This window comes from Cynocephalus volans, chromosome X (assembly GCF_027409185.1).
Source record: "Cynocephalus volans isolate mCynVol1 chromosome X, mCynVol1.pri, whole genome shotgun sequence".
NCBI lineage: Eukaryota > Metazoa > Chordata > Mammalia > Dermoptera > Cynocephalidae > Cynocephalus > Cynocephalus volans.
In genome coordinates, this window is record NC_084478.1 from 2,320,114 (window position 1) to 2,347,961 (window position 27,848).

General features: G+C 42.6%; 2 protein-coding genes across 2 annotated transcripts in view; one reads left to right on the top strand and one right to left on the bottom strand.

The window, feature by feature from the left end:
- The window catches only part of GYG2 (glycogenin 2), a 38,881-nt gene extending 33,647 nt beyond the window's left edge, over nucleotides 1–5,234 (top strand). The window contains exons 8-10 of the mRNA XM_063083758.1: nucleotides 1,498–1,602; nucleotides 2,426–2,533; nucleotides 5,073–5,234. Coding sequence (XP_062939828.1) covers nucleotides 1,498–1,602; nucleotides 2,426–2,533; nucleotides 5,073–5,234 — 375 coding nt within the window. The remainder of the gene's footprint in view (nucleotides 1–1,497; nucleotides 1,603–2,425; nucleotides 2,534–5,072) is intronic.
- A 19,511-nt stretch (nucleotides 5,235–24,745) lies between these two features.
- Nucleotides 24,746–27,848, bottom strand: part of LOC134367124 (arylsulfatase D-like) — a 34,612-nt gene continuing 31,509 nt past the window's right edge. Inside the window, exon 9 of the mRNA XM_063083759.1 lies at nucleotides 24,746–25,110. Within this exon, the coding sequence (XP_062939829.1) occupies nucleotides 24,746–25,110 (365 nt within the window). The remainder of the gene's footprint in view (nucleotides 25,111–27,848) is intronic.

The window sequence follows — 27,848 nt, forward strand, 5'->3', positions numbered from 1 at the left end:
TTCTGGCGGTGTCCAGGTTTGTAGATAACTTATTTTACCTTCTTAACGTTCTTCTTTTCCGTGTGCTTCAGGACATTTGCACACATGCACCTGCTTTTCACGGCACGTTCTTTTTCTCTCCTCATGTCCAGTCTTCTCCATCACTGACTCCCACTCATCCTTCAGGCTTTCTTTTAGATATGACACCTCCAGGAGTAGTTCCCCTTAAGACTAAGCGAGGTCCCTTGAGACAGCTTCTTCTCAATCTGTCATTTTCCTTCCTCACGTTTCTTGTGACTTGCCATTTTGTATTTCTTGTTTGTTGACTGTCCTCTCTCCTGGGACAATGACCTTCATGAGGATTCAGATCACGCCTGTGTAGCTCAGTCTACACTGCTCACCACCTGTGTCCCAGCGAATATCTGCTGAGTGTAAAACTCAGGCCTCCACTAATACAAGAATGAACTTAACTTTCTCCTAAAAAAAATACTAGGATCAAAAATTCAGGAGCTGAGGATCTAAGAGACTGGGCTGCACCCCAGGTCAAGTCACTCAAAATCTCCGGGACTGTGGCTTGGGAATCTGCATTTGCAGGATCAGGACTCTCTTAAGGCTGCCTGGTTCAGCCAAGTGGAGCCCACGCTGAGGTCCAGTCCTACAAACGCACGTGATCTCTGCAGTGTAGTTGCGGTGAAGACCCATGAGAATGTCAACGTTTTTCTGGTCTCTGTTGCTGATGCTCATTAAGCCAGCTGCTTTGGGAACTGTTAGGGATTCCAGCTTGTGGACACGGGCTTGCTTCCTGACCTAGTATTTGTCAGGGTTGGCTAGCTGCTGTAACAACCAGCCCCCAAGTCAATAAATGTTGACTTCTTGTTTACATCCTGATCATCTGGCATGGCCAAGTTCTCCTGTGCTCCATGCAACCACCGGGGGATTCAGAATCTCCCGTTTTTCCTCTCTGCCATCTTCCAGAGCAGCCTTTCTCCACTGGGACTCCTTGAGAGGGATAGACCCTCACACTGAAGGCAGGCATCGTGCATAAAGTATTACGTTGTCTTCTCTACATCTAGATGGGTGCTAACTATGCACCATCCTTGAGAGAGCTGAGAAAAGTAGTGACCTGGCTCATTTTCTGTAGGGTTTCATCTTCTGCTGGAGCCCCTGTGTGGGGACCTTGTACTTCACCTGGCCGGTGGAGAAATAGAGAGTAGGAAAATGACATTCCTTCTCACCACCCAGCTGGAGTTGGCTCCCATCACATCCGCCCAATCCCGTTGGTGAGAATCACTCCTATGGCCCAGCATAGGGGTGAGGAGACTGCAGAACAGACTTGGGTGTGAGCATGAGAAGAAGACAACGGAGTGAGGGCAGGTATCCATGAGCACGTCACCGTGCTCCAATCTGTTCAATATCAAGGTGCACTTGCATTGCAGAAGCAGAACAACATAGATTAAGCGGCATTGATTTGCATGAAGGTTTGTCCTAACCTGCCTTTGCTCTCTTTCTCTATGACAGCTGATAGGTTGCCCTGAAATTGAAACTTCTGCTGGAGTAATGAGTGACCCACTGTCCCGGCCCTCACCTCCATTTGTGGACATCACGGAGACCCCCACTGCCGCGGTATACCTCATTCATATTACTTACATACACCCGTCTCTCTTGTTGCTTGCTGTTTATCTCAGTGTCTACACCCAATAAATACCAAGGAGGGCATCGTGTGCTTTTAAAAATTCCTCCCATGCCATTTTTGAGTGGTTTTTCCAGCCAGAATCAGTTGTGTTGTGATGAGCCTATTTCTCTATAATCCAGGCAGATACTGTATCTAGTGGTCTAGTCAAATTTATTTTTACCCACTTCATCATCATATGTCCTGTTGGTTCTTCTCTTACACCTTGTTTTAAGAAGAATTAGAAAAGAAAAAGATGCAACATCAGTGTGGTGTATATGTCTCCCTTAATTAAAACAAAAAAAAAATTTTTTTTTGGTAGGACTTTCGCCAGCCTCTAAAATCAGTATTTATGTATGGATTTTATTTTCATTCCTTCTCTTTGTTTCCCTAAATTGACTGTCATAAATCAGGGCTTCCATTACCATATACCTGCAAAAAAGACCGACTCTAAAAACATTATTTTTGAATCTCAGCAAGAGACTGTCTTAGCAAAATGCTTCCATAGGCATTTGGTACACACTGGTGGAATCCCTCTCTGAATAGTTAACTTTGACAAATTGCATAGGGACATCAAGCATCTCATCTTGAGTGAGAAATGGCAGGTGTCTCTGGAAAACCCAGGGGTGGGGAAGCTCAGTTCTTTTACCATTTCCAGAAAAGGATACCTGTCACCGTCCTTCAATTCAATCTCGTTTTAGCTCCCTGTCGTTTAGGTTAGGTCTGCAGTTCCCTGCAGCCCACCGCAGACTAACGATGGAACGGTTATATTTCCAGCCACCAGCGAATAAAGCCAAAAGTGACCCGACTAAGGAAACGTTGAATCCACGTCAGGAGCACCCTGTTGAGGTTGTGAGGCACCCTGGTCCTCAGGACACTTTGGAGGTGGTATCTGAATTTTTTGGATTGTTGAGCTTTTCTGATGGGGGCTGTCAGCCATCCCTGGGGCTGACCACACACACACACCAGCAGTTAAATCAATTTTCAGCCTCCTTTTCTTGGAATAAGACTCTCTCTGCTTCTCCTGGTACCTCCAGTCCATCTGTCTTCTGTCTGGCATTTGCCTGGAGTGGGGTCTTCTGTCTTTCCTGTCTTCAGCGCAGTTCACCACGCCCTTTCTCTTTATGCAAACATTAAGTGAAGGGAAGTTGAGGGCTATGGGAATTAATGCACGGCGGTCCATTTTCTAAAATGCAGAGAAAAAAAGAGCTGGGAAATTTGGGGGTAGACGTTTGTTTCCAAATGGAGTGTGCAGTGATTTCATGTTTAACAATGAAACGAAAGATGTCTTCTTGTTCTCCCTTTTACAAATATTCTTGTCTTAAACTTCATTCTATCTGTTGACACATTTAAAGAAAGCAATGTGGTTTTTTTTTTTTTTGTTGTTGTTGTTGTTTTTCTAAGAATGATCAAATAACACCTTTTGGTCTTTAAGTAATAGTAAATGCAGCTCTAGAGCTCGGTGTTGGGCCCAGGATGGAAGTTAGTATGGACATGGATTTGGAATGTGACCCACTGCCTCATAAATATTTTTGTTTGCTAAATGCCTTTGCCAGAAGTCACCCTTGGAGAAAATGGGATTTTTTTTCCCTCTCACTCTTACTTGGTCCATCTAGTAAATGCCACATGCAGTGTTTTGAACTTATTTCTAGAGCTGTTGCTGAAGAGGTTTTTTCTGCAACATCACTTGTTATGAAGTGTGAGTTCATCCCTTCAGTGTGTTCTGCTGTTATGTAATAATTTTGAGGCTCTTTGAATTGAGTCTGTGGTTATCAGTGACATGCCATGGGTGTGAGGTTGAACTTGAGGGGGTGAGGATTAGACAGCAGAGTGGTCAGGAAAAAGCTCTAGCTTGTGTCTGGCTCCTAAAGCTTAGCAGGATCTCTTCAGCCATTCATGTGCCAAACTGGGGCACCCTGACATTCTCCCCCTTAGCTGTATACCCACTCTCCTAGAGAGGATCCTTATTTAGTGTCTCATATCATAACCTGTTTCATGAAATCAAAGGAGTGCATTGTCTGCTTGGGTACTTATCTCTTCTTGTTATCCAAATGTTGCAATCATGGTGCTGTTTTGTCGATGAGGCTCTATGGTGTCTCGTTAAGTACAGAAGGACTGAATTCTCAGGAACTTAGTAAGTCTGAAGCCAGGTGCTCTTAGAGGGAAGAAATACTAACATACCTGGGAGTAGACCCTTTTTTCCTCTCGCTACCCCTCGGAACAACAAGATGGTTGTATTTGAATGAAATTTATGGGGATGAGTGTAGAAGGCAGAACCTTACATGTAAAACCCCTAAAAACACGGTGGCAAATAATTAGAGGAGAAAGTACTGAATGCCCAGTGGCATAAAAACTATAATTTAAGTATCTGGTGTCCAACACCAAGCCTTTCCTTCACCATCTCCCACCCTCCACATATGATCTGGGAAATACCTGTCAAATTTAGTGTATCTGTCTGTCTGTCTGACTGTTTATCTATCCATCTGTCTAGCTGTCTGTCTGTCTACCAAATCTATCCATTTGTCTCTCTCTATATATCATTTATGTACTTATTGTCTGTCTAATCATCCATAGCTACCTATGTATCTATCCACCAATCTATCTTATTTTTCCATCCACCCATCTTTTTTTATCCATTTATCCATTCACCTACCTATCTCTATATTTATTGTATCTGTCTATCTGTCTATCTGTCCATCTGTCTATCTACCTAGGTTTGTGCATGTCTAGATGGATAAATAAATGGCATATATGTGTGTGTCTATTATTGTTGCTATATGCACATCTTTAAAAGTCTTTTTTTTTCCCCCGAGTCCTTGGTAGGAAGCGATTAAAGCAGGTGTGTTTACTATTTTTTGATGACCCATCTGAGTGCCTAACAGTAGTAAGATGTGCTTATAATATGTGTGTTTGTCTTTTCCTGCGTATTTCTCATATCTACCCTGCCAGTGCAAGAAGAAAACTATTTACCTTAGTATTTAGTTTATTTTGCCAAGCAGTCCAGAGTATTATAGGCTTTATTTACATAAGATGAAACAATTTTTTTCATTTAACATAGTTTGATGATCTACTGCGATACAAAATATGCAAGTTCTGGTGGGTAAAAGTATTAAAGCAGTAACATGCGTGTGTGTGCTGGCGTGTTTAAAATCGTTTAGTGGGTAGGAAGTATAACAATTCTTAGGAAAAAGCAAACACATATATAATTATGTTTTATAACATTTCAGAAAACTTGGGCAAAATAGCATCTTTTGAGAATATTAAATTAAATCTAGCGTGCACTGAGTTCAAAAGAAAAGGGCTAGTAATGAGCATTCACCTTTGAAGAGCTGAGGTCCATCCTTTTGTAGAACCTGTTGCTACGCTGGATGGATTTAGCAATCTTTCCCTCGATGACCGTCTTCTGTTGGCTTGTGTTTCATAGGTTGACCTGGCCATCTCTGTTTCCGAGATTTCCATTGAGGAAAAGATTAAGGAACTAAGTCCCGAGGAGGAGCGGAGGAAGTGGGAAGAGGGAAGGATAGATTACATGGGCAGAGACGCGTTTGCCCGCATCCAGGAGAAACTGGACCGGTTTCTGCAGTAAGCCTCACCGTGGTTTTGCAGTTGTGTGTGGTTAGACGATGTTCTGTCGTGTGGTTCTGTTACTACGTGGAAACTTGCTCTAGTCCTTTCAGAGAGAAATGCTGTTCAACTATGTGCCTCTGTTTACATACGGTTAACCAACTTGAGTGCCTCACATAAATAATTAGATGATAAAAATCCAGCTTGAAGCCCCCCCCCCGCTGCTGATCCAAGCTACCAATGCCTTCTGGGCTTTCCAGAAAGGTCAGTTTTTCTTCTAACCTTGTCAGCAGACCCTCGATCAATGCTCCTTCTCAAAAGAGCTCTGAAATGCCACCTGGTACAGGTGCTACGAGATCTATCCTTGTAGACGGTAAAACCTCACTGCGAATTTTCTTCTGTCACCACCGTAATAACACTAGTTTATGTGTGCAGTGCCTCCGAGCCTTCCAGAATGAAAACCCATTTCTTTAGGGCTAGGTAAATGTTTAGATATTGTGAGTTTGAGTCTCATTGAAGTCTCTGTGAAGCGTTATCTGAGAAACACCACAGCTGTTTTCTATCTGCTTTAAATCCGAACAAGATATCCCAGTGCTGTTGACAGAAACCTGATTTGGGACATGCCAGGCATATTTGGAAGAATGATTTTAGCTGGCTTGAGGAGGATGTCACCTATTCTACACTGATTTATTTACTGGTTTAAAACAATGAAGGGTTTATGCCAAAAGATTTATGTCAACAACTAGCTTACGACCACAGAATCTAGAGATGCTCTTTGCTTAATGACAAAATCAGTTTGCACTCACTTACACTTGACAGATCTTTGCTTGGTCTCAGTCACTACCTCAGTTCTAAATAACTTATTCAATCACTGTGCTCTTCAAAGCCATTTCTACTCAGCTCTTTTGGGAGAAATCTCAGTTTTATGAGATGAGTCACTTTATTCCACAAGAAAGCCTCATCTTCAGGAATATCCTCATTTTAAGAACTGTGACAATGTGCTGTTATCTCCCTGCATGGCTCTTAGTGGCCACTGCGGTAATAATGAACAACAGGCATCACCGTAATAAAGAGAAGGAAATGTGATTTTTTTTGGAGACATTTGAATGGTTTATGTATCATGTGCATCCTATGGATAAGCAAAGAGAGAGAGGCTTAGAAGACGTGAAGAGGTCTCTGTCTTCACAGTGTTTTAATTCAGTCGATGTGTTTGGACGCTATTTATGTCACCTGAAACAGTTGAACCCTTTGGTAAGGGTGATTGGTGTCAGCATATGGCATTATGTGAGGCATTTGCTGTGCAAGGTGTGGATTACTGTGGGCTTGTTTCTCTTAACATCTGTGGGCTTGGTGGGCAGAATACGCAGGATGTTTCAGGAGTTCATTTAAAATAGCCATAGGGATATAGCCTTAGGTGAGTTGTGGTGAGGTAGTAACCAACCATGAGAGTGATACGATACGTTTGTTCTGAACGGAGAATGTCGGTGCTCTGTGCTGGGCATTGAAGAACAGAGGCCTGAACAAATGGGAGGGAACACTCAGGGGATGGATGTTTGAGTCTGTTTGAGCTTCTCCGAAGATGAGAAATCATGTTTGCAGGCAATAGATCGTTGGCTGAAGGTACACATGCTCAATACGGAGTTCTGCTATGCATTCTGGTAATGTACCATCACATTTGGATGGACGTTAACACATCTAAATTAAAATGTTTAAACAGCCATGTGGTCTCCTTCTGGTGTGTGTTTGCACGTGTCCTGAGTAATCAGATCATATGTTATATTGCACAGAGGGAAGGAAGGAGGCTGCCTTTCTCCTACAATAAATTTAAATGATTCGGATGGTTATGTCAGGACTGCTGGCAACAGTAAAATGTGTACAGTGTTTATTCTCACCTTCTGAAATCTCATAAGGCCTTTTTAGGGAAGGTACCCATTTTCTGAGCTTTGCTTTTCAGTTTCTGTAATTCGTTCATTGATTCATTCATACATTCCATGGTTATTGAGTTTTCTTTCTATGCCAGTCATTAGGATAAGTGATAAATCAATCCATGAGAAGTTTGAGAATATTTTGATGACATTTAAAATATCCATATAAAAGGTATGAAACAATGTGACTACCTGAATAATTCCAATATCACAACCTGCGCTTCACGATTTCAGGACCATAGAATTATATACGCTGAGTCCCCAAGAGATGTGATTTGACGTAAACTATCATTAATTTTTTGAGTAGACAGAAAGATGTGTGTAAAATATTGTATCGTTCTAGAAATAATGTGAAATTATTATTTGGGAGCAGGAAGAAATGCCCTTGGAAGAAAAGAAATTCTAGGTATGTTGACTCGGCAGCATGTGTAAATCTATAGGAACCAAGTGTAATATTTTTGATTCTCCAAGTCACTTGGTCAAATGCTGCTGAAACCGTTGGTTGATACTTAAATGCATATGAGAGGTCCTAGTATTGACAGATACTGGTGTGGAACAGCAGTTTTAAGCAGAATGGGATTTCTCTCTGGCCACCACTCCTGAATTAGGAAAACCAATATCCTTTCTAATTTCATTGACCTTTGCTTTCTAATGTACAGTGTCATTTTTGTAGATCAGAGTAGTGCCTTAGCTTTAAAAACTCTGTATGCCAGCTGTTCTCATCACCCTAACAAACAAAATTGAATTATTGTTTTTTCCTTGGCACATACAACACCTGTTGGAACACTTTGGTAGAGCTGCAATTATACCTAGTATGTGAAATATACTTTGCAGATAAAACACATTTTCTTTTATGTTTAGGAGCAAAAAAAAAAAAAAAAGAAAAGAAATGTGCTAGTGTATTTTGAAAATAGCAACAAATTATTAACCAAGATTAGGAGCATAGGAAACCAGCAAGTTCACTATAATAATCAAATCCTCTGGGGGAAAAAAAGTAAACTATAAAGAAGATGCCAGATGCTGGGTCTGCTAGGTTACAAACTTGTAATATGGCTGTGTATCTTCGAGAGAATTTTAGCATTCAGATTTTGAGAAGACTGCATTTAATATATTTTAGTTCGGTAAGAACAGAACCTGTTAAAATATCTGAGAATTTCCCAGCATTTTAAGATTGCAGGATACTTTACTTCTCAAGAAAAATTAAGAATCATTCAATCGTTTAAAGATTATTTGCCCAGCTGGATTTTTACCCTCATTTTAGAGCTTTTATAGATGGCAGTGACCGTAATGACGGTGATGATGATGGTGGTGATGGAGGTGATTATTATGGGCTGAATTGTGTCTCCCAAATTCATAGATTGAAGCTCTAACCCCAAGGACCTCAGAATGTGACTGTATTTGGAGATAAGGACTTTCAAGAGGCGATTAAGGTAAAATGAGGTCAGTAGGGTGGGCCCTAATCCAATGGGACTGGTGTCCTTATAAAAAGAGATTAGGATGCAGACACACACAGAGGGACCACCTCGTGAGGACACAGGGAGAAGAGGGTGTCTACAAGCCAAGGAGAGGAGCTTCAGGAGAAACCAGCCCTGTCACACCTTGATCCCAGACCTCCAGCCACACCTTGACCTCAGACCTCCAGCCACACCTCGATCTCAGACTAACATCCATGCCTTGAACTCAGACTTCCAGCCACACCTTGATCTCAGACTTCCAGCCACACCTTGATCTCAGACTTCCAGCCACACCTTGATCTCAGACCTCCAGCCACTCCTTGATCTCAGACCTCCTGCCACACCTTAATCTCAGACCTCCAGCCACACCTTGATCTCAGACCTCCAGCCAGGCCTTGATCCCAGACTTCCAGACACACCTTGATCCCAGACTTCCAGCCACAACTTGATCTCAGACTTCCTGCCACGCCTTGATCTCAGACTTCCAGCCACGCCTTGATCCCAGACTTCCTGCCACGCCTTGATCTCAGACTTCCAGCCATGCCTTGATCTCACACTTCCAGCCACGCCTTGATCTCAGACTTCCAGCCACGCCTTGATCCCAGACTTCCAGCTACACCTTGATCTCAGACTTCCAGCCATGCCTTGATCTCAGACTTCCAGCCACGCCTTGATCCCAGACTTCCTGCCACGCCTTGATCTCAGACTTCCAGCCACATCTTGATCTCACACTTCCAGCCATGCCTTGATCTCAGACTCCCAGCCTCCAGGACTGTGAGAGATAAAAGCCTGTTGTTTAAGTTGCCCATTCAATGGGACTTTCTTCTGGTGGCCGCAGCAGAGTCATACTATGAACCTATAATTCCAACATATTGTTTACATTTCTCACTTTCATCTCCTTTTTGATTAAATGGAAGCTGTGAAGGGCTGAATTGTGTCCTCCTAAAATTTGTGTGTGAACATTCTAACACCCAGAACCTCAGAATGTGACTGTATTTGGTGTAAGGTAAAATGAGGTCACTAGGGTGGGCCTTAACCCAATGGGACTGGTGTCCTTATAAGAAGAGGAGATTAGGGCACAGACACACACAGAGGGATGACCATGTGAGGACACAAGGAGAAGACTGTGTCTACAAGTCAAGGAGAGAGGACTCAGGAGGAACCAGTCCTGCCACACCTTGATCTCACACTTCCAGCCTCAGGACTGGGAGAGAATAAATGTGTGTTGTCTAAGCTGCCTGGTCTGTGGGACTTTGTTATGGTGGCTCTAGGAAACTAAAACAGTGATGATGGTGATGGTGGTGACGATGATGACAGTGATGATGATGAGGAAGAAGAACATTTTAAAAACTGAGTCAGACAATGTGCTAAAACTTATCCATCACTTCATTCGGTTCTTATAACAATACGACAAGGTAAATTTTCTCATTACCATTTTACAAATGGGGAAACCGAGGCATACAATGCTTGTTATTTGCTTAAGCTTACTTGGATAATTCTGGCACAAATTGTGTACATTTTTCAAATTTTTACCGAGTGAGCTTGCACCTGTAACCAGTGCCCAAATCAACAAATAGATTAACGTTGGCACCCCAGAACCATACCCCAACCCAGTCGCCACCACCCAAAGACCACCAATGTCCTGAATTCTAACATTGTAGAGTAGCTTTGTCTGTTCTGAAATTTCACATAAGTGGAAGCATTTTGTGTCTGGTTTCTTTCAATCAGCATTATGTTTGTTTGAGTCATTCGTACTTTGTATGATTATTTTTTTATTATGGTATGAATATACCTCATGTTACCGATCCTTTCTTTTGTTGATGAATATTTGAGTTTTTTCCTGTTTTAGACAAACAATGCTACTATGGAACAACCTTGCTCATGTTTTTGGGTGCACATAGGTAGGCATTTCTGAGAAGGTGAAATCGCTGTACTGTAGGGTTTCCATCTCTTCCCAAGAGATACATCTGCGAAAGGATCTTCTCTTTTAACAGATACTGCTGAAGTAGTCAAGTCAATTTACACTCCCACCATCAATGTACGAGAATTGAGAGTGTTCCACATCCTTGCTAGCATTTGATGTTATAAATCTTTTTTAATCTAAGGCATTCTAATGGATATGCATTGATGCTTTGATTTGCATTTTCCTAATGGTCTCTTTTGAATGCTCCATTCACACAGTATTCTATCCCCTGTTTGTTTCCTACTGATTTATAATATTTCTTTACATATTCTGGATGTAAGTCATTTGTTGGCTATATGTACATGGAATATCTTTTCCCACTCTGGGGCTTGCCTTTTTTCTGTTAATATCACCTCTGGATGAATGAAATACAACTCCTTGAGATAATAATCAACGTGCCTATTATTCTCTATTCTGCTCTATTTACTTTTTTTCTATCTTTTGAAAATGATACAAAATACAGAAAAATCAAAATAATAGAATAAAGAACACCTGTTTATTCTGTACCTGCATTCAACAATTGCTAGCATTTTATATCATTAGCTTTATCTTTTTTTTTTTCTTTTACCCTACTTTTTGCTGGGTCATTTCAAAATAACTTGCAGATATTATGTTTCCCCCTAAAAATTTTCAGCAATAATTTTCTGGGAATAAGAGCATTCTTTTTCATAAGTACTACAGCTAAGTATTATCTAATATTCATTCTGTATTTAGGTTCTCCAATTGTTCGTTTATGTTTCAAACCTGGATATTATAATGAAGGTTTTAGCATAGTGCTTGCTAGTGTGTCTTCAATCTCTGTTACTCAAGAACAGTAATTCTCAATGTCTCAGTCATTTGTTTTTTTTTTTTTTTTTTTTTTTGTCTTTTTCGTGACCGGCACTCAGCCAGTGAATGCACCGGCCATTCCTATATAGGATCCGAACCCGCGGTGGGAGCGTCGCTGCGCTCCCAGCGCCACACTCTTCCGAGTGCGCCATGGGCTCGGCCCAATGTCTCAGTCATTTGTGCTGCTACAACAAAATACCTGAGATTGGCTAATTTATAAAGAACCGAAATTTATTGCTCACAGTTCTGGAGGCTGGCAAGTCCAAGATCAAGGTGCCAGCCGATTCAGCTGTCTAGTGAGGACTGCTCTGTGCTGCCAAGGAAACACCTTGAATGTTGTGTCCTCTGGAGGGGAAGATGCCATGTCCTTGTGTGGTGGAAGATGGAAAAGCATAAAGGGAAAACTTTATCCAACAAACTCTTTTAAAATGGTATTAATCCATTCATGAGGATAGAGTCTCCCAAAAGTCCCCACTTCCCAGCACTGTTTCATTGAGGATTAAGTTGACAACACATAGATTTGGGGGACACATTCAGACCATGACACTCAAGAGGGGCTGATTTTGATTGTCACACTTGGTGGGGTACCTCCTGGCATCTACCAGGTGGAGGCAGGGACACTGTTCGACATCTTGCAATGCACACGACAGCTTCCACCATAGAGAGTGATCCAGCCCTGAATGCAATAGTGAAACTTTTGAAAAGTTGTTCTAGGTCTGACTGCTGTAGGCCCCAATTAAACATTTTTTTTTCATGACATGGAATTTTTAAAAATTTCTGGACAGTTATCCTGTGAGATGCACCATATTCAGGATTCATTTTGTTGCTTTTTCATGGTGTCCTTTAGCTTTTGTCTCTATCCTCTCTTCTATGTGTAATCTAGAAGATAAGTCTCGACTCAAGGCTTGACCCCACATAGGTTAAGCAATTGGGGTAAGAGACATGGGTAGGTGATGTGTACAACCATTTATAAGCTGCCAGGAGGCATATAATATCAGGTTGTCACACTATGGGAGACCCTGGGTCTGGTCATTTGGGAAAGATGGGATAACCAACAGCTTCCATTGCAAAGGTGTGTCTTTACCTCATGGTTAGTAATCAATGGGACATAATGACCCCTATGAAAATACCATGTCCTCCAGCAACTTTTCACCCAAAGTAGTAGCATTGATGGTCCTTACCTGGGTTAAGTAGGATGTTGTCAAATGGTGGTCCTGTGATTCTGTCATTGTTTCTGTATTAATCATCTGGCACTTCAATGTACAAAAGAGATTTTTTTTTCCTCCTTCCCTCCCTAAAACCTTTCTCCTTTCTCTTGGGTGTCACTGATAAGTTTTGATTATTCGGTATGTAGAAAGCAATCCCATTTATTGTTTTTAAATGCTCAAATTGTCCCAGATTTTTAGTAAAAGTCTTATGACTGTAAATGGACTCCATTGCTCCTTGACTCCTTCCTTGTTTTTTGGCAAAATGAGATTCCCCAAATCCCTATATTCTGTGTACGTTCTCCCCTGACACCTAGGATCAGACATTTCTCACAGGTCTTTCTTACTTTTTCGAACATGCCAGGTGCAATGTTCTAAATTAACTTCATGATTCAATAAAGGGACGTGGCCAAGAGCTTAGAGAACACTGTTCTTATACATCCTTATAAGAAATAAACAGTAAATTCCCACGTGCACTTTTCTTATCAATAAAATAGGAATTATAATCATAAATACTCATAGGTCTATTCTGAGTATAAAATCGGACAATTGAACATAAAGCTCTTAGCACAGCATGTGGTACATATGAAGCCCTCAAACGTAAACTGGAGCTTTTATTGTCAATATCTTATTGATATCTCCAGAAATAGTGCTAATAATTTAAGCATTTAAAATACCACTGGGATACAAAAGATGTTCACTGCTTAATGTGCATTGAAATGTTTTAAAAATAAGCAAATATCAATCAACATGGTAGACCTGTATTCTGCTTGAACACGTGGTCATGGAAAAAGAGTAGGTGATTCAAGCAGAGCTAAGTAAATTAGGCAGAAATTGATTATTTTTTATGGCTGAGTAATATTCCATGGTGCATGTATACCAAATTTCCCTTATATAATCATCTGTCAGTGGACATTTATGTTGGTTCCAACTCATGGCTATTGTAAACAGAGCTGTGACGAACATGGGAGTGCAAGTGTCCTTTTGACATGATGATTTCCATTCCCTTGGGTAAACACCCAACAGTTGGATTGCTGGATCCTATGGCAGTTCTATCTGTAGTTGTTTGAGGAACCTCCACACGGTTTTCTGTGATGGTTGCACCAATTTACAGGGGATCTGCATGAGGTGGAACCAATGACCAGGTAACTCACTCACTGAGTCAAAGTAGGATTGGAATTTTATGGGGAGAGATATAGAGAGAGGTACATGTTCCTGTGAACTGACCCAGTTTCAATTTTCTTCATCTCCAACTGCTACAAAACTGCAGATTGCATTGGGGGAAGATTGCCACTGTCGTTTTCATGCCTTGTGCTTGGGATTACTGAGGCAACCTTTCCCCAACAATTCTCCAAACAGTTCTTTAGCAGACTTTGCAATCTGTCAAGTTTCATGGGAGGGGGTTACACAAAAAATGGGGAGTGGGGAAACAGAAGAGAAAATATACCCAGCTATCCCACTGTTGGGAATATACCCAGAGGAATGGAAATCATCAAGTCGATGGTATACCTGTTCCCCAATGTTCATCGCAGCACTCTTTACAATAGCCAAGAGTTGGAACCAGCCCAAATGTCCATCATCAGATGAGTGGATACGGAAAATGTGGTACATCTACACAATGGAATACTACTCAGCTATAAAAACAAATGAAATACTGCCATTTGCAACAACATGGATGGACCTTGAGAGAATTATATTAAGTGAAACAAGTCAGGCACAGAAAGAGAAATACCACATGTTCTCACTTATTGGTGGGAGCTAAAAATTAATATATAAATTCACACACACACACACACACACACACAAACCGGGGGGGGGGGGAGAAGATATAACAACCACAACTACTTGAAGTTTATACGACAAGCAAACAGAAAGGACATTGTTGGGGGCGAGGGGGGGAGGGAGGGAGGTTTTGGTGATGGGGAGCAATAATCAGCCACAATGTATATCGACAAAATAAAACTAAAATAAATAAATAAATAAATAAATAAATACAATGTTTCTTAAAAACAAAAAAAAAGAAAATATATATAGTAGGGAAGGAAGGAGTCAAAACAAAAGAAACTGGGCTGTGTCTCTTATTTTATTGTAATAAAAAATGCCTAACTCTAATTTTTAACATCTTCACCATTTTTTTAAGTGTATGGTTCAACAGCATTAAGTATATTCACACTGGAACAGATCTCCAAAACTTTTTCATCTTGCAAGACTGAAACTTTATACTCATTGAACACAAATTCCCTCTTCAACTTTCTCCCCAGCCCTTGGCTACACCTTTCTATTTTTTTGTTTTTATGATTTTGATGGTGTTTCTTCTAGGCTTTGTATAGCACCAAATGGACGGAGGCCACCTACCCAGTGAGGTGTCCCATTCATTCTTTTGAGTATGTTTAATCTTATAAAATGCAGCAAAAGTTTCTTATACTTTCCATTCTCTGGTACTCATTGCTTCTGGTTGATAATAAAGCAAATCTCCTGACTATATGGACAAGATTCCAATGGGAGTTTCTTGAAAGTTAAGGCCAAAAAATTTTTCCCCTAGGGGCAGTTCCCCAGGACCACTTTTTTCCCACTTGTTGGGGAAATTGGCTGGTTTTCCTTTCTCCCTTGCCCACCTTTTCCTCCGCTTCCACCAAGAAGAATCTACAAACCCTGGGTGCATCTCCCACAATGTCCCATCTCCTGGCTGTGCAGGGAAAGGATTCTACAAACACTTTTCCTTTTAAAAATTGTATTGCTCGATGGGATGTACCCAGATGGGTCAAAACCCCAATGAGGCAAAATATTAGGATGAAAAATCAAAATAGTAAGACCAAAGAAAACATCGCCAGGCCCTGTTGATCCCATGAGTATTTTACAGCCTTTCCTTCCTTGGTTCATTTCTGTCTCGTAGCCCGGATTAGTCTGTGTGACTTAGCTACTGGTCTCCGTCCAAGAAGAACACAAGACATTTAATCTGTCATTTTGTGCACTGTTTAGTAATTTTGCATTCAAGTGGGTTTCTTCTGTCGGAGGAGGTCAGTTGGGTGATAAAGTGAATTAACAAAGGCTGGACAGAATTTATAGGAGAAAGTTTGCAGAAAGTCTAGAAAAAACAAATCTTGTTGACAGCTGGCAAAGAGGCCAGTCTGGGCATTTTGCCCTTAATAGAGCATGTTGAACATCTTGGAAGGCAATGCCAGCTGTTTTGGGCATTGTCTGGAAGCTCTTGTGAATTTGTCTGTTGCTATAGTCTGAACATTTGTGCCCCCCCAAAATTTGGATATTGAAACTCTAACCCCCAAGGTGATGGTATTAGGAGGTGGGGCCTTTGTGAGGCGATGAGGTCATGAGGGTGGATTATGAGGTCACGAGGCTCACGAATGAGATTCGTTTCCTTACAAAAGAGACCCCAGAAAGCTCTCTCGCCCCTTCCACCATGTGGGGACACCACAAGAAGGTGCCGTCTGTGAACCTGGAAGCTGGTCCTCACCAGATGCTGAATCTGCCAAGCCTCGATCTTGGTTGGGCTTACAGCCTCCAGAAGTGGTGTACATTCCACTTAGATTCTTCATTCAAGTGAAGAATATTCTTTCCCCTTTCTGGAACACCTGATATATGACTCTTTTGGGGGTAGGTTGACCTTTGATACTGACAGGATGCAGCATTTTCACAGTTGGTGACACCTGGTTTTATTCCCAGGTGAAAGATGCCTTTTGTTTTCATTAGGAATCTATTTGCCAGTATAGGGCAGAAAAGATTTCTCACCCATATTAGGGTCATTAATAACAGAAAAGCATGCAAATGTATTTAAAGATCTACGCTACATGGAAGCCTTCAGAAATGAAGACCCAAAGAAACAGCTCAACTTGTGCATTTTTATGCTTAGGTTTAATGAAGAGTGGACAGTTGCACAGAAGTATGATCGGACACGGGGTGAGGGAGTGATCTAATGGTCATAAGTTGGGGGAACTTAGAAAGGCTTTTGTGTTCAGATTCTTCTCTGTGTCCTGTGTCTTCACAGATAAGAACACTCCTTTCCTCCGGGTATAGGGAGGGCACCTCTGACATGAGGTTCTTATGACCTGCTTTGGGGGTGGGGTCAGAGAGTCCTTCTTGGGTCTTATGACCTGCAGAGAGTCCTTCTTGGGTCTTACGACCTGCAGAGAGTCCTTCTTGGGTCTTACGACCTGCAGAGAGTCCTTCTTGGGTCTTACGACCTGCAGAGAGTCCTTCTTGGGTCTTACGACCTGCAGAGAGTCCTTCTTGGGTCTTACGACCTGCAGAGAGTCCTTCTTGGGTCTTACGACCTGCAGAGAGTCCTTCTTGGGTCTTACGACCTGCAGAGAGTCCTTCTTGGGTCTTACGACCTGCAGAGAGTCCTTCTTGGGTCTTACGACCTGCAGAGAGTCCTTCTTCGGTCTTACGACCTGCAGAGAGTCCTTCTTAGGTCTTACAACCTGTTTCAAGGGTGCGGAATCAGGGAATCCTTCCTAGGTCTCATGACCTGCTTCAGGGGAGAGTCTGAGAATCCTTCCTAGGTTTTATGACCTGCTTTATGGGAGATGAAAGGGGTGACGGGAAGGTGAGAGGGACCGTCATGCTTCTGCTCTTTTCTCAAATACCAAGGTGCCATATTCTGGGGCAGCATGTCCTGAACCCCATCCCTAGCAAAAGAAACTCACCCGGATTGACTGAACAAAATTATGCACGTGTGGTGTGTGTGGTCCCTCAGAGACTGACAAAAATGGAAGATCTAGTGCTGCAGAAAAGCAAACATGAAGAACAGCCAGGTGGAACCACTCAGTGGCTTTCTCAGATTGCCTCTGCCCAGCACCAGGGAGCACACAGGGTGAGCTCAGCCTGGGTCCCAGGTGTCCTTTGACCCAGGAGGGCAGAACATCTTAACCTACTGTCACCCTTTGGAGACCCACAGCAGACAAAGGTGATGCTAGTAAAAGAAAGGGGAGAGATTACTGAATGGAAGACAGAGCAAACCCCACTACGGGTTTCTTCCTTCATGATTCTTCAACTGCATCAAGATGCGTCTCTACTCATTTACTCATACAGATGGTCCCAGACTTAACGATGGTTCAATTTAGGATTTTTCGACTTTACGATGGTGGAAAAGAGATCCACATTCAGTAGAAATCATACCCTGAGTAGCATACAGCTATTCTGTTTTTCACTTTGGGGTACAGGATTGAAGAAGTTACGTGAGATATTCACACTTTATCAAAAAACAGGCTTTCTGGGAGATGACTTTGCCCAACTGTACGCTAACACGAGTGTTCTGAGCACATTTAAGGCAGGCTAAGCTAAGCTATGATGTTTGGTAGGTTACGTGTATTTAAATGCATTTTCAACTTACAATATTTTCAACTTACAATGGGTTTACTAAGAGGTGACCCCATCGTAAGTTAAGGAGTATCTGTCCTATTGGCTAAATTGGCATGACACTTCAAGATACTGAATATCAAAAGATCTGTGCCTGCAGGAACTGTTGGAGGGGCTGTGATCTGCAGGGCATTGAGATCAATGCCTGGACCATGTCAAGGACTCAATAAATGTCAGTTGTTGGACTCGTTACTTTTACCCTGAGGCCACATCTGGGCACAGGGAGAAGAGATATATCAATTACCTGATGGTCTGGCTGGGGACAGGGATGGAGGTAGGTTGGGGAAGGGAGAGGGCCATGACTTTGCTGTTATTAGTGAACATGTGGAACTCTCCTCAGAGGCCATGTATTTGTATGTTCATGCTTTAGAATGGGTAGAAATAAATGAAAGACCGCCAAACCCCAAATTAAAACAGGCGGAGGTTATTTATCGAGAGCTTACTCTAGCAAAGGAGTCAACCACCATCATTTGCATTTAGGCAGATACTCAAAGGTAGGCAGGAGATGTGGAAAGCTTTACAGTGTGTTGAGGCTCAGGACATATCACCCCAATATATGGCTGCAGGAGACCGGAATATGCTACCTGTAATGGATTAAATGTGTCCCCCAAAGGTTCACGTGTTGGAAACTAAATGTACATTGTAAGAGTGTTAAGAGGTGGAATACCCAAGTGAGGTATTTGAAAGGTGGGGCTTTAAGAGGTGATTAGATTGTGAAGACCGTGCCCTCATGAATGTATTGATCCATTCATGAAGTCGTGGGGATGGTTCTGATGGCTTTGTAAGGGGAGCAAGTGAGCAGGTTAGCTCTCTCTTGCTCAGAGCATTCTCACCATGTGACACCCTGACCCCCTAGAAGAGGCCCTCACCAGATTTGTTCCCTGGAGATTTTAGACTTCCCGGCCTCTGAAACTATAAGAAATAAATGTTTCTTCATAAATTACCCAGTTTCAGGTATTCTAAGCAAGAGAAACAGACCCAGTATGCCACCCCAAAGTATTGATGACTTTGAGCTGAAATAAACTGAGAACCAGCCAAGTACAAGTGCCTTCCCTCATGGCAACCCATGTGCTCAGTAAACAGCTGAACTTCTTGATGTCTATTTCCCAATTGTCAAGAAAAATATTGAAAAGACGTGTATGCAAGAGTTGAGATTTATACATCTCAATTGATGTAAAATTGACAACTTTTAAGGATGTTCTTGAGTGAGCTTGTTTTTTCTTTCCTTGTTTCCCCCCACACATGCATGGCAGTGAATACTACAGAGAGGACTAGTAAGAATCCCACGTCCTACCTTGACTTGTGCTTAGATGCCAAGAGTTTGAGCCACTATTCCTTTTGCACCATCAGTGCAAATGCCTATGCATTGAAAAAGGCAAGTAACTTCTCAGTGTAACAGTTTTGAGCTCGGGGAACCCCAGAAAGGATCATGGAACTCATAGGGGTCCACAGGTGATGATTGGAGAACCACTGTGGCTTTTCAATTTTTGTTTTATTTTTAACATTGCTCATAATATTTGGTTTTCAGCTGCTGTTTCATTTTGGCAGTTCTCAGTAGGGCACACTTAACCTTATGCACACCCTTCTCATCCCTACCCCACCCCTGTAAATGTGATCATCTATCAGTTAATTGCACATAATGAAGAAAAAAATGAGTGACCTTTCTGTGTGCTGAACACTAGTCCTGAGATTATCTCCCAAGATGGTCCAGGAGGATTTGGTCAATGTGGGGAAGAGGTAGGCATTTCCTCTTTTGTCTTGGTGTTGTACATACTTTTGCTGGTTCAGGTGCAGATTTCATTGCCTCATTTATTTGCCATGACATTATTTGGGGCCCTATTGAGATTTTTGACATTGAAATTCTAATGATGTTTGCAAGTTATTTGCTATGAAAGGGATATTTAAAGCTGCACAAAGAGCCACATTAAGAAAGAAGCATTTCTCTTGGTACAAAGTGTGGAAGCCTGTAGTCTGGGTGGTTGACCCACTTCACTTTCTTTCATGAAGCGCCCAGCTTAGAAGATGAACAGAGCTAAAATCTTCAAGCTGTGCCCCTTGCAACCTACCAGGGCTTCTTCATGGGAAAGAGGGATGCCTTCTTTTCTGCACGCGGGTCCTAAGACACCTGCTCCATTGAGGGTTATTCAACTTTGTCTAATTCACAAAACATCTTGAAGTAGGCTAGACGTGACCCAATATACGGTCTCTGTCTTGGACTGTTTGGGCATTAAAACAAAAATACTGTAGACTGGGTGGGTTCTAAACAATAGACATTTATTGCTCACAGTTCTGGAGACAAGAAATCCAAGATCAAGGTATGGCAGATTCTGTGTCTGGTGAGGACCTGTTTCCTGGTTCAAAGATGGCACCTTCTTGCAGTATCTTCATATGTTGGGAGGGATGAGAGAGCTCTCTGGGGCCTTGTTAATAATGGCACTAATCCCATTCATGAGGATGGGGATTCTGACCCAATCACCTCTGAAAGGCCCCACCTCCTAACACCATCACCTTGGGGGTGAGGATTTTAACATGAATTTTGAGAGGACACAAATATTCAGGCCTTAGCAATCCCCTGTTCTGTATAGCTCCAAGTGTGTTTCCATGGCCAAAAGGATTAGTGTTCCAGACAGCGAACTGTTTCTTATCGGAGCAAGTGACTGGTTAGTTTCTCTGCCAAGACATCTCGGTCATTCAGCAAGCTCTAAGTCAACCAACCCTTTTTCCATTCAGTTTCACTGACTTCTCCAAAGAGTTATTCTGAGATTTGTGTCCAATGCCGAGAGAAATCCAGAGACTTTGTATCAATGGGGGAAAAAATTGGAATCCAATGTAACCTGATCTACAGTAACCCACTTTTCTGTAATGTCCCCAATCCATGTCCCCTTTATAAGTGCAACAATTAGCCGTGAAATAAGTTCTATAATATTGACAGGATTTTGTGAACCTCCCTAATCTATTATTGTCTGGTAAAGCTCATATTGATGTTTAACATATCTCCAGAAAAGTGTGTACATCGGTGAATTGTCTTCAAGTTAACCCACCAGGAATCAGCTCCCAGGTCAAGAGAGATCCTCACTAGCAATCCCAAACCCTTCCCTCTGGCCCTGACCTTTAATTTCCCCCCAATTCTGAAACTATAGATGACTTCCACCTGTTTTCACATTTTAGATGCATGGAATTGTACATGTGTGAATTCTTTGTTTACCTTGCTTCTTTCCTTCAGTGCAGTGTTTTAAAATTCACCCGTTTTTCATCTTAAGAGCAGATAGTTTATTTCATTGCTGAATAGCGGTGGGTCTCAACCCTGGCTGTGCAATAGAATCATATGGAGACCGTAAAGTTTCCCCTCTACTGAGACTCTAATTTAATTGATCTGGATTTATTTATTTATTTACTATTAATATTTTTTCAAAGATTATTTATTAATGTTACCTTTTTACACTCTGTGATGTTGCTGCAGAGTAGTTGGTGGGGAGACGGGGAGGGGAAGGGGAAAGGAAACAGGATGGGAGCAGGAGGAAGGAGTAGGGGTGGGGTTGAGGCCTGTGGCATCCACCTCAGTCCTGCAGGGGAGACCAGGGGGCTTCCAGTGGCAGCTCAGTGGTTGTCGCTGGGCTGGTTGGGGAGGTTGGTGGCGTGTGGCTGAGGTCCTTGGCCCCACACCTCCTGGGCTCGGGAGGGCCCAGAGTGCTTCCTGCAGCAGCTCAGTGATCGTCACTGGGCTGGGTGCAGGGGTTTGGGGGCATGGCTGAGGCCCCCAGCCCTTCCCTTTCCCTGGCTTAGTAGCTCAGGGACTCTTGGTCCTTCTAGGTTTTATAGGTGTTCTCTGGTGATGTGAGACCTTTACAAGTTAGCATCGAACTTTGGTCTGTGGATATTTTGGTTTTGCTTTCAGTCTATGTTGGATTATTTGCTGTTATTACCACTTAAATTCTGCACTGGAACTAATTTGTTGTCCTTTGCTTACTTCTAAAATGGAGGAATTTCCTGTGGGGACCAGCACGTGAGCTCTGTGGTTGAGCTAAATTGCTGCTTTGCTGCTAATTCCCTAAGGAAGGCTTTTTGTGCAGCTCAAATTTTAATGGTGTACTTTGTAGGTAATTCCAGGTCTAGTTAGGTCCAGTGCACCTGGGTTGTGTAGAAACTCTAGTCTCGGCCTGAATCTTTTCAGCAAACCGCTCCCCCTGCAGTTCTATATTCCTGATCATTCTCCTCTGAGTGGTCCTGTGCTGATTGGGGTGCCGGTCAGCTGTCCTTGCTGTGCCCCAGTGCTCCCCCAGTGGAACTGACTCCCCCACCACCCATGCTCCAAACACTTCCCATGGGATGGGCCATGCACCAGTCCCTTGTGATGACTCACTGGCCTCTGAGTGGCTCATTTTTTTCAGTTGTTGTGCCTTCTTGCTCTCATGTGGGCCACAGGAACTCTCTTAATAGTCTTGCTGGCCTGTGGGCCACCAAGGCCCTCTTCTCCCCTGGTGCCTCCAAGCCACTTCATCCTAAGGGCACACACACCTGCGGCTTTTGCCAGCTCCTTCTCTGTGCACTCACCAGGGCCAGCCTTGAGGCAGGGAGGCTCGAAATGGTCTGAATGGGTCTTTGTTTCTCTCATCGTGGCTTCTCCCACTTTCATGCACTCTGTAGGTCTCTCTTCCTCTTACCCTGATCTCTAGCAGCTCCAGCTTGGCTGTCGTTGCTTTTTAATAGCTGTAAACCAGTTGATTTGTGGGAGAGAGTGATGCTGGGGACTGTCTATTCCACCATCTTGACTAGAAGCCTGGAATAATTTTAAAAGCCCTCTCCCTCTCAACTGGGTGATTGTAATAAAAAGACAGTGTAAGGAATGACCCCACTATATTATCCCAATAAATGAATACAACAAAATGTACTTATCCTTTCCTCTGTTGGTAGATGTATTAGTTTACTATTGCTGCTGTAACAAATTACCACAAATGTAGTAACTTATATGTTATCTTTCATTTCTGGAGGTCAGAAGTCCTAATATCAAGGGATTGTCTGAGCTGAGTTTCTTCTGGAGGCTCTAAGGGAAAACCCATTTCCTTCCCTTTTTTGATTGCTGGAGACTGCTCGTATTCATGATCTGGGATCACAGTTCCTTCTTTCACATTTAAAACCAGCAATGTATCATCTTCAGATCTCTAGTGACAACCCCTTTTACTTCATTCCTGACCTTCTAGCTTCATTATACCTTGTCTGAGAATAAGCTCTGAATGATTTCATGCTTTCAACATTTTGAATTTGAGAAGACTTTCTAAAAAATGTCTCAACATGTGCTCTATTTTAGTCAATGTAAAATGTGCACTTGAATGTGAATTCTGCAGCTATTGGATGCAATGTTTAGTATTCATCAGTTAGGTCCAGTTTGTTGATCCAGTTGTTTAGACCATTTATATTCTTTTTTTTAATCCTAAAAAATTACTTATTTATTTATTTTTGATTATACATATTTATGGGGTACAGAGTTATCAGTACTAGTATGTTTATCATTACAAATCATAATTACTCTTTGTGTCTCTTACCCAATTACTCCTCCTCTTATTTTCCACCTCTAGTAATTATAGGTCTGTTTCTCCTTTCGAAAATTCAACATTTTATTGTTAGTCCATTTATATTCCTGCAGATGCTTTGCCTGCTTGTATGATCAGAAACAGAGAACTGAGTTAAAGCATCCCAGTATGGTTGGGACTAGACTATTTTTCTTTCTAATCTTGTAACTTGCATTGTATATATTTTGAAGTTATACCCATCGAGTGAATACAGATTTAGAATTTCACCCTCTTTCTAAAGGATTGTCCCTCTCATTATTATGAAATGTTTGTCTTTATCTTTAGGAATGCAATTTGCCATAAATTCTACTTTTGATGATATTAGGAAATCTATACCAGCTTTGTTTAGGATAGCATTTATGTGGTGTATGTATTTTCTTCATTTTACTTTCTATCTTCTAGTGTCTTTACATGCCATTCACATTGTCCCTTCATGCTGTTTGAGCATTAATGTTCTGTCCCTTTCTCTCCCTATCCCCCTACTAATTTCCAGTAATCTCTCCTTCCTTCCCTTTTCTCTGTGGATTGTCAATGACCTGTGCTTTGGATTGAATGCTCCTCCAAAACATGAACCCCATTGTGACAGTGTAAAGAAGGTGGGAAATCCTACCGTGGTAGTTGAAAGGTAGGGCTTTGAAGAGGTGATTAGATTGTAGGAACATGCCATAGTGAATGGATTAATCATGGTGGTCAGGGACGTGGTTCTGAGCACTTTAAAAGGAGAGCATGTGACATCTCTGTGTCTGTCTCTGCTCCACCATTTTCTGCCATGTGAGACCCCTGGGTCACTGTAGCCACCACCAAGACCCTCACCAGATGCGTCCCCTGGACTTTGGAATTCCCAGCCTCCAAAACTGTAAGCAATAAATTTCATTTTCTTTAAAATCACCCAGTTTGGGGTATTTTGTTATAAGCAACAGAAACAGACTAATACACCCTGCAACATGAGAATTCAGTTTTAGACAATTGTTGCATTTATTGGTTCTTGATTTTCTTTTTCCTGTGCTAGTGGTCTAGTGGAAATCAAAAATAGTTTCCCATATAAAAGAAGAAGGAGTGTAGTACATTGGGTGAACTTCATAGTCAGAGCTTAGCTGGAAACTTGGGGACCATTGGTGAATAAAGGCACGGATGAGAAACTGGGCATCAGACCCTCGAGGGGTCCCCGTACCTCACGTCCCTCTCCTCTCTCCTCCCCAAGGGCCCCTGATGCCTTCACAGCTCGTCCCGAGGGTGGACGTTCTCCTGGCACCAGCAGAACGGAAACACGCCACAGCAAGGCTGTAGCCATGGCTTCCACACGGCATTGAAGCCCGAGAGCTGCCTGGGGACAGGGGTGAGGGTCCTGTGGTGCTCCCGTGTGGCCTCTTGTATGTGGCTGATCACGACGTAGAACGAGGGCTCTGAGCTAGGTGACAGGGGCATGGCCTCTGAGGGGTCCCTGGACAGATCGAAGAGCAGTGGCGGGTCATGGTGAGTTACATCATTGTGGCAGGAGCACAGGACTGAGCGGGCACAGCCCACGTGTCCTTCTGGGTTGAAGACAGGTGTCACAAAGTGTGCCTTCCAGAGCCGGCCACCTGGGGGAGGAACCAGAGCAACCTTGAGAGCTGGTGTGGGATGGTTTCCTGGCATCAGGAGGACACAAGCCTGCATGTGGCAGGCCTGGGCTCTGCATTTCTGACACCTTCCCAGGGGAGTCCGCTCCTGCCAGTGGGCAAACCACACTTAGAGACGACGTGCTGTGATCTCCTCCAAAATCAGGTGGCATCCACTTCACCTAAGTTCTTTTTGTTTCACACCAACCCAGCTGTGACTCCCAGCTGCCTGGGATCCCAGAGCCACCTCTGCGTCATTCCTTTAAGTCATACCTCAGATCTAACCTGACACAGCACTGAGAACATCCTGTGTATACTTGCTCACATTCCCTGCACATGCTGCATCATAAACACAATCAGGTGTGATTTAACAACAGGGATACATTCTGAGAAATGTGTCTTAGGTGGTCTTGTCATTGTGCAACCATCACAGATATACTTACACAAACCTGGACAGTGCAGCCTACTGCATACCTAGGCTATATGGTACAGCCAATTGCACACAAGCTATAAACCTGTACAGCATATTACTGAACTGAATTCTGTAGGCAATTGTAAGTGGTAAGCATTGTGTATCTAAGTATATCTAAACATAGAAAACGAATTTTTCAGCTCCATTGTGGTCTTATGGGACCACTGTTGTATAAGTGGTTGGTCATTGACTGAAATGTCGTTATACGGTGCACAACTGTACAAAAGACATCTTGGAAGTCGCATCACTCCAAGCAGGTATTGGGAGCTGAACAATGGTTTCCTGCATTTGAGACACAAACCTGATCTCTCACTCCCTGGAAATTGGCTCATTTCCAAGTTCAGCAAATTTTAGATTTCCAATGAATCAGCTCATTTCTAACTTGCCATGAAATCAGCTTGGAATAACATTCCCAAACATCAGCCCAGTGTTCTGTGAGCTTCCTTCTCAGCCTCCTGCCTGCATTCTGGTTCCTGAAGAGTCAACACCTTTGCCACATCCCAGTCCTGGATGGCTGTCTCACCTCCATTGGGACAGAGTGGGGCCCCCTCCTCCAGGCCCACGTAAGTCTGTTTCTCTCCTTTCCAATAGCTCTTCCTGCTCTGAACACAGCCTGTTGTGGGTACCCATGTCCCACCAACCAGGCAGCATCAGGGCTCTGTCATGCCTTGTTCTGACATTTCTATTTCCACAGCCACAGCAGGCAGCAGTATGTTTACAGACTAAATTCTGGCTCAGTGGAACCTCTTAGCTCTCTGCAATCCAGGTCCTAGCCACTCAATTTTTTCCAGAATATTCCAAGAAGCAGGGACTAGAAAAATAACAATTGAAGAGAGAGAGAGAGAGAGAGAGAGAGAGAGAGAGAGAGAGAGAGAGATTTGACCTCTCACATTAGAGATGGTGAGCTGACCAGCATACAAATGACCCATTTGCAATCATTTGAATGAAACTCTAATGCACTTTTTAAAAAGTTGGGGTTTTGCCCATAGCATGTCAGAGGCAGAAGACTGGAGATTAAAATCTACTGTTGCAAGAACCAGGAGCTGTTGGTGGACAGAAAGACAGGAAATGATGCAATGAAGGTGCTCTCACAGCCTGGGGAGGGGATGCGCTTTCAAATTATGGCACAGATTTGGAAACTATAAAGAGTTTGATTGGGTTAAAATGCAAAACAAGCTTAGTATTTGGTATGCCACTTTCACATGAGGATTATTCTGAAGGCAATTGAGAAAGAGCAGATGCCGAAAGAAACCTTCTAGGAGTTTCCTTTGTCTGACTAAAAGCAGCAACTGCTGGAAAAGAAGGCATCCATCAAGATCTACCCCCAGAAGGGAGAATGTGAATAAAATCTCCCTAAACCCTTTCTGCAGGGAAGTTTTTTGGCCCAGAAAGACAGAAAGTTCATTCCTACCTCTATAAACGTTATCACAAACTTTCTTATCTCACGCTTGTTCCCCTAAAAGCCCATTCATCTTCCCTAAGGAACCTATTCATTTTTCCCACAAAAGCCATTTCTCTCTTTCCCTTACTAGGTTAGGTATATAAGCCTTTAACTTCAACCACTTCATGAGCCACCCACTCTTTTAGTTGGCTCCTGTGAGTCCACAAATACACCTTTTTCTCTTGTTAACCTGTCTGTTATCAGTTTAATTCACAGGCTCCAGGAACAGAACATAAGAGGGTAGAGGAAATGTTTTTTCCTACAGTGGCAGAGCCAGTCATGATGTCCACATGCCCCCCCCCCCACATGCAAACAAGAGCAAAGTTTAAAAGTAAAAACTCAATGAATTGGAGGAATGAGGGCAGGGAGAGAATTTGTGTAGCACGAAAGGTTCGGTATCTTTAAATGGTGAGTGAACTCCCTGCCACAGAAACATCTGGTATGTTGTAAAACTTCAGATTCGTCAGCCAAATCAGAATTCAGAGACTGCAGCTCCAAAATCTGCATTAAAAACACAACTCAGGTGATGCACATGCATGCTAACATTTGAGAAACTCTATCCAGCATGAAAGGAACTTGTATCCAATAAGAAAGAGGAAACCTGCCCAAAGAAAAATGGAGAATGAACATGCACAGGTAGGTCACAAGAGAAACAACACAAATGGCTGCTAAAGTCCGGGGAGTTCTCAAAACTGCACAGACAAATGAGATGTCTTCTGTTGTTCCTTTCCTGGGCAAATGTGAAAAGGTCTTAAAAAACTATAATGCCTCGGGCTACCAAAGGTGAGGAAAGAAAGGCTTTCTCTT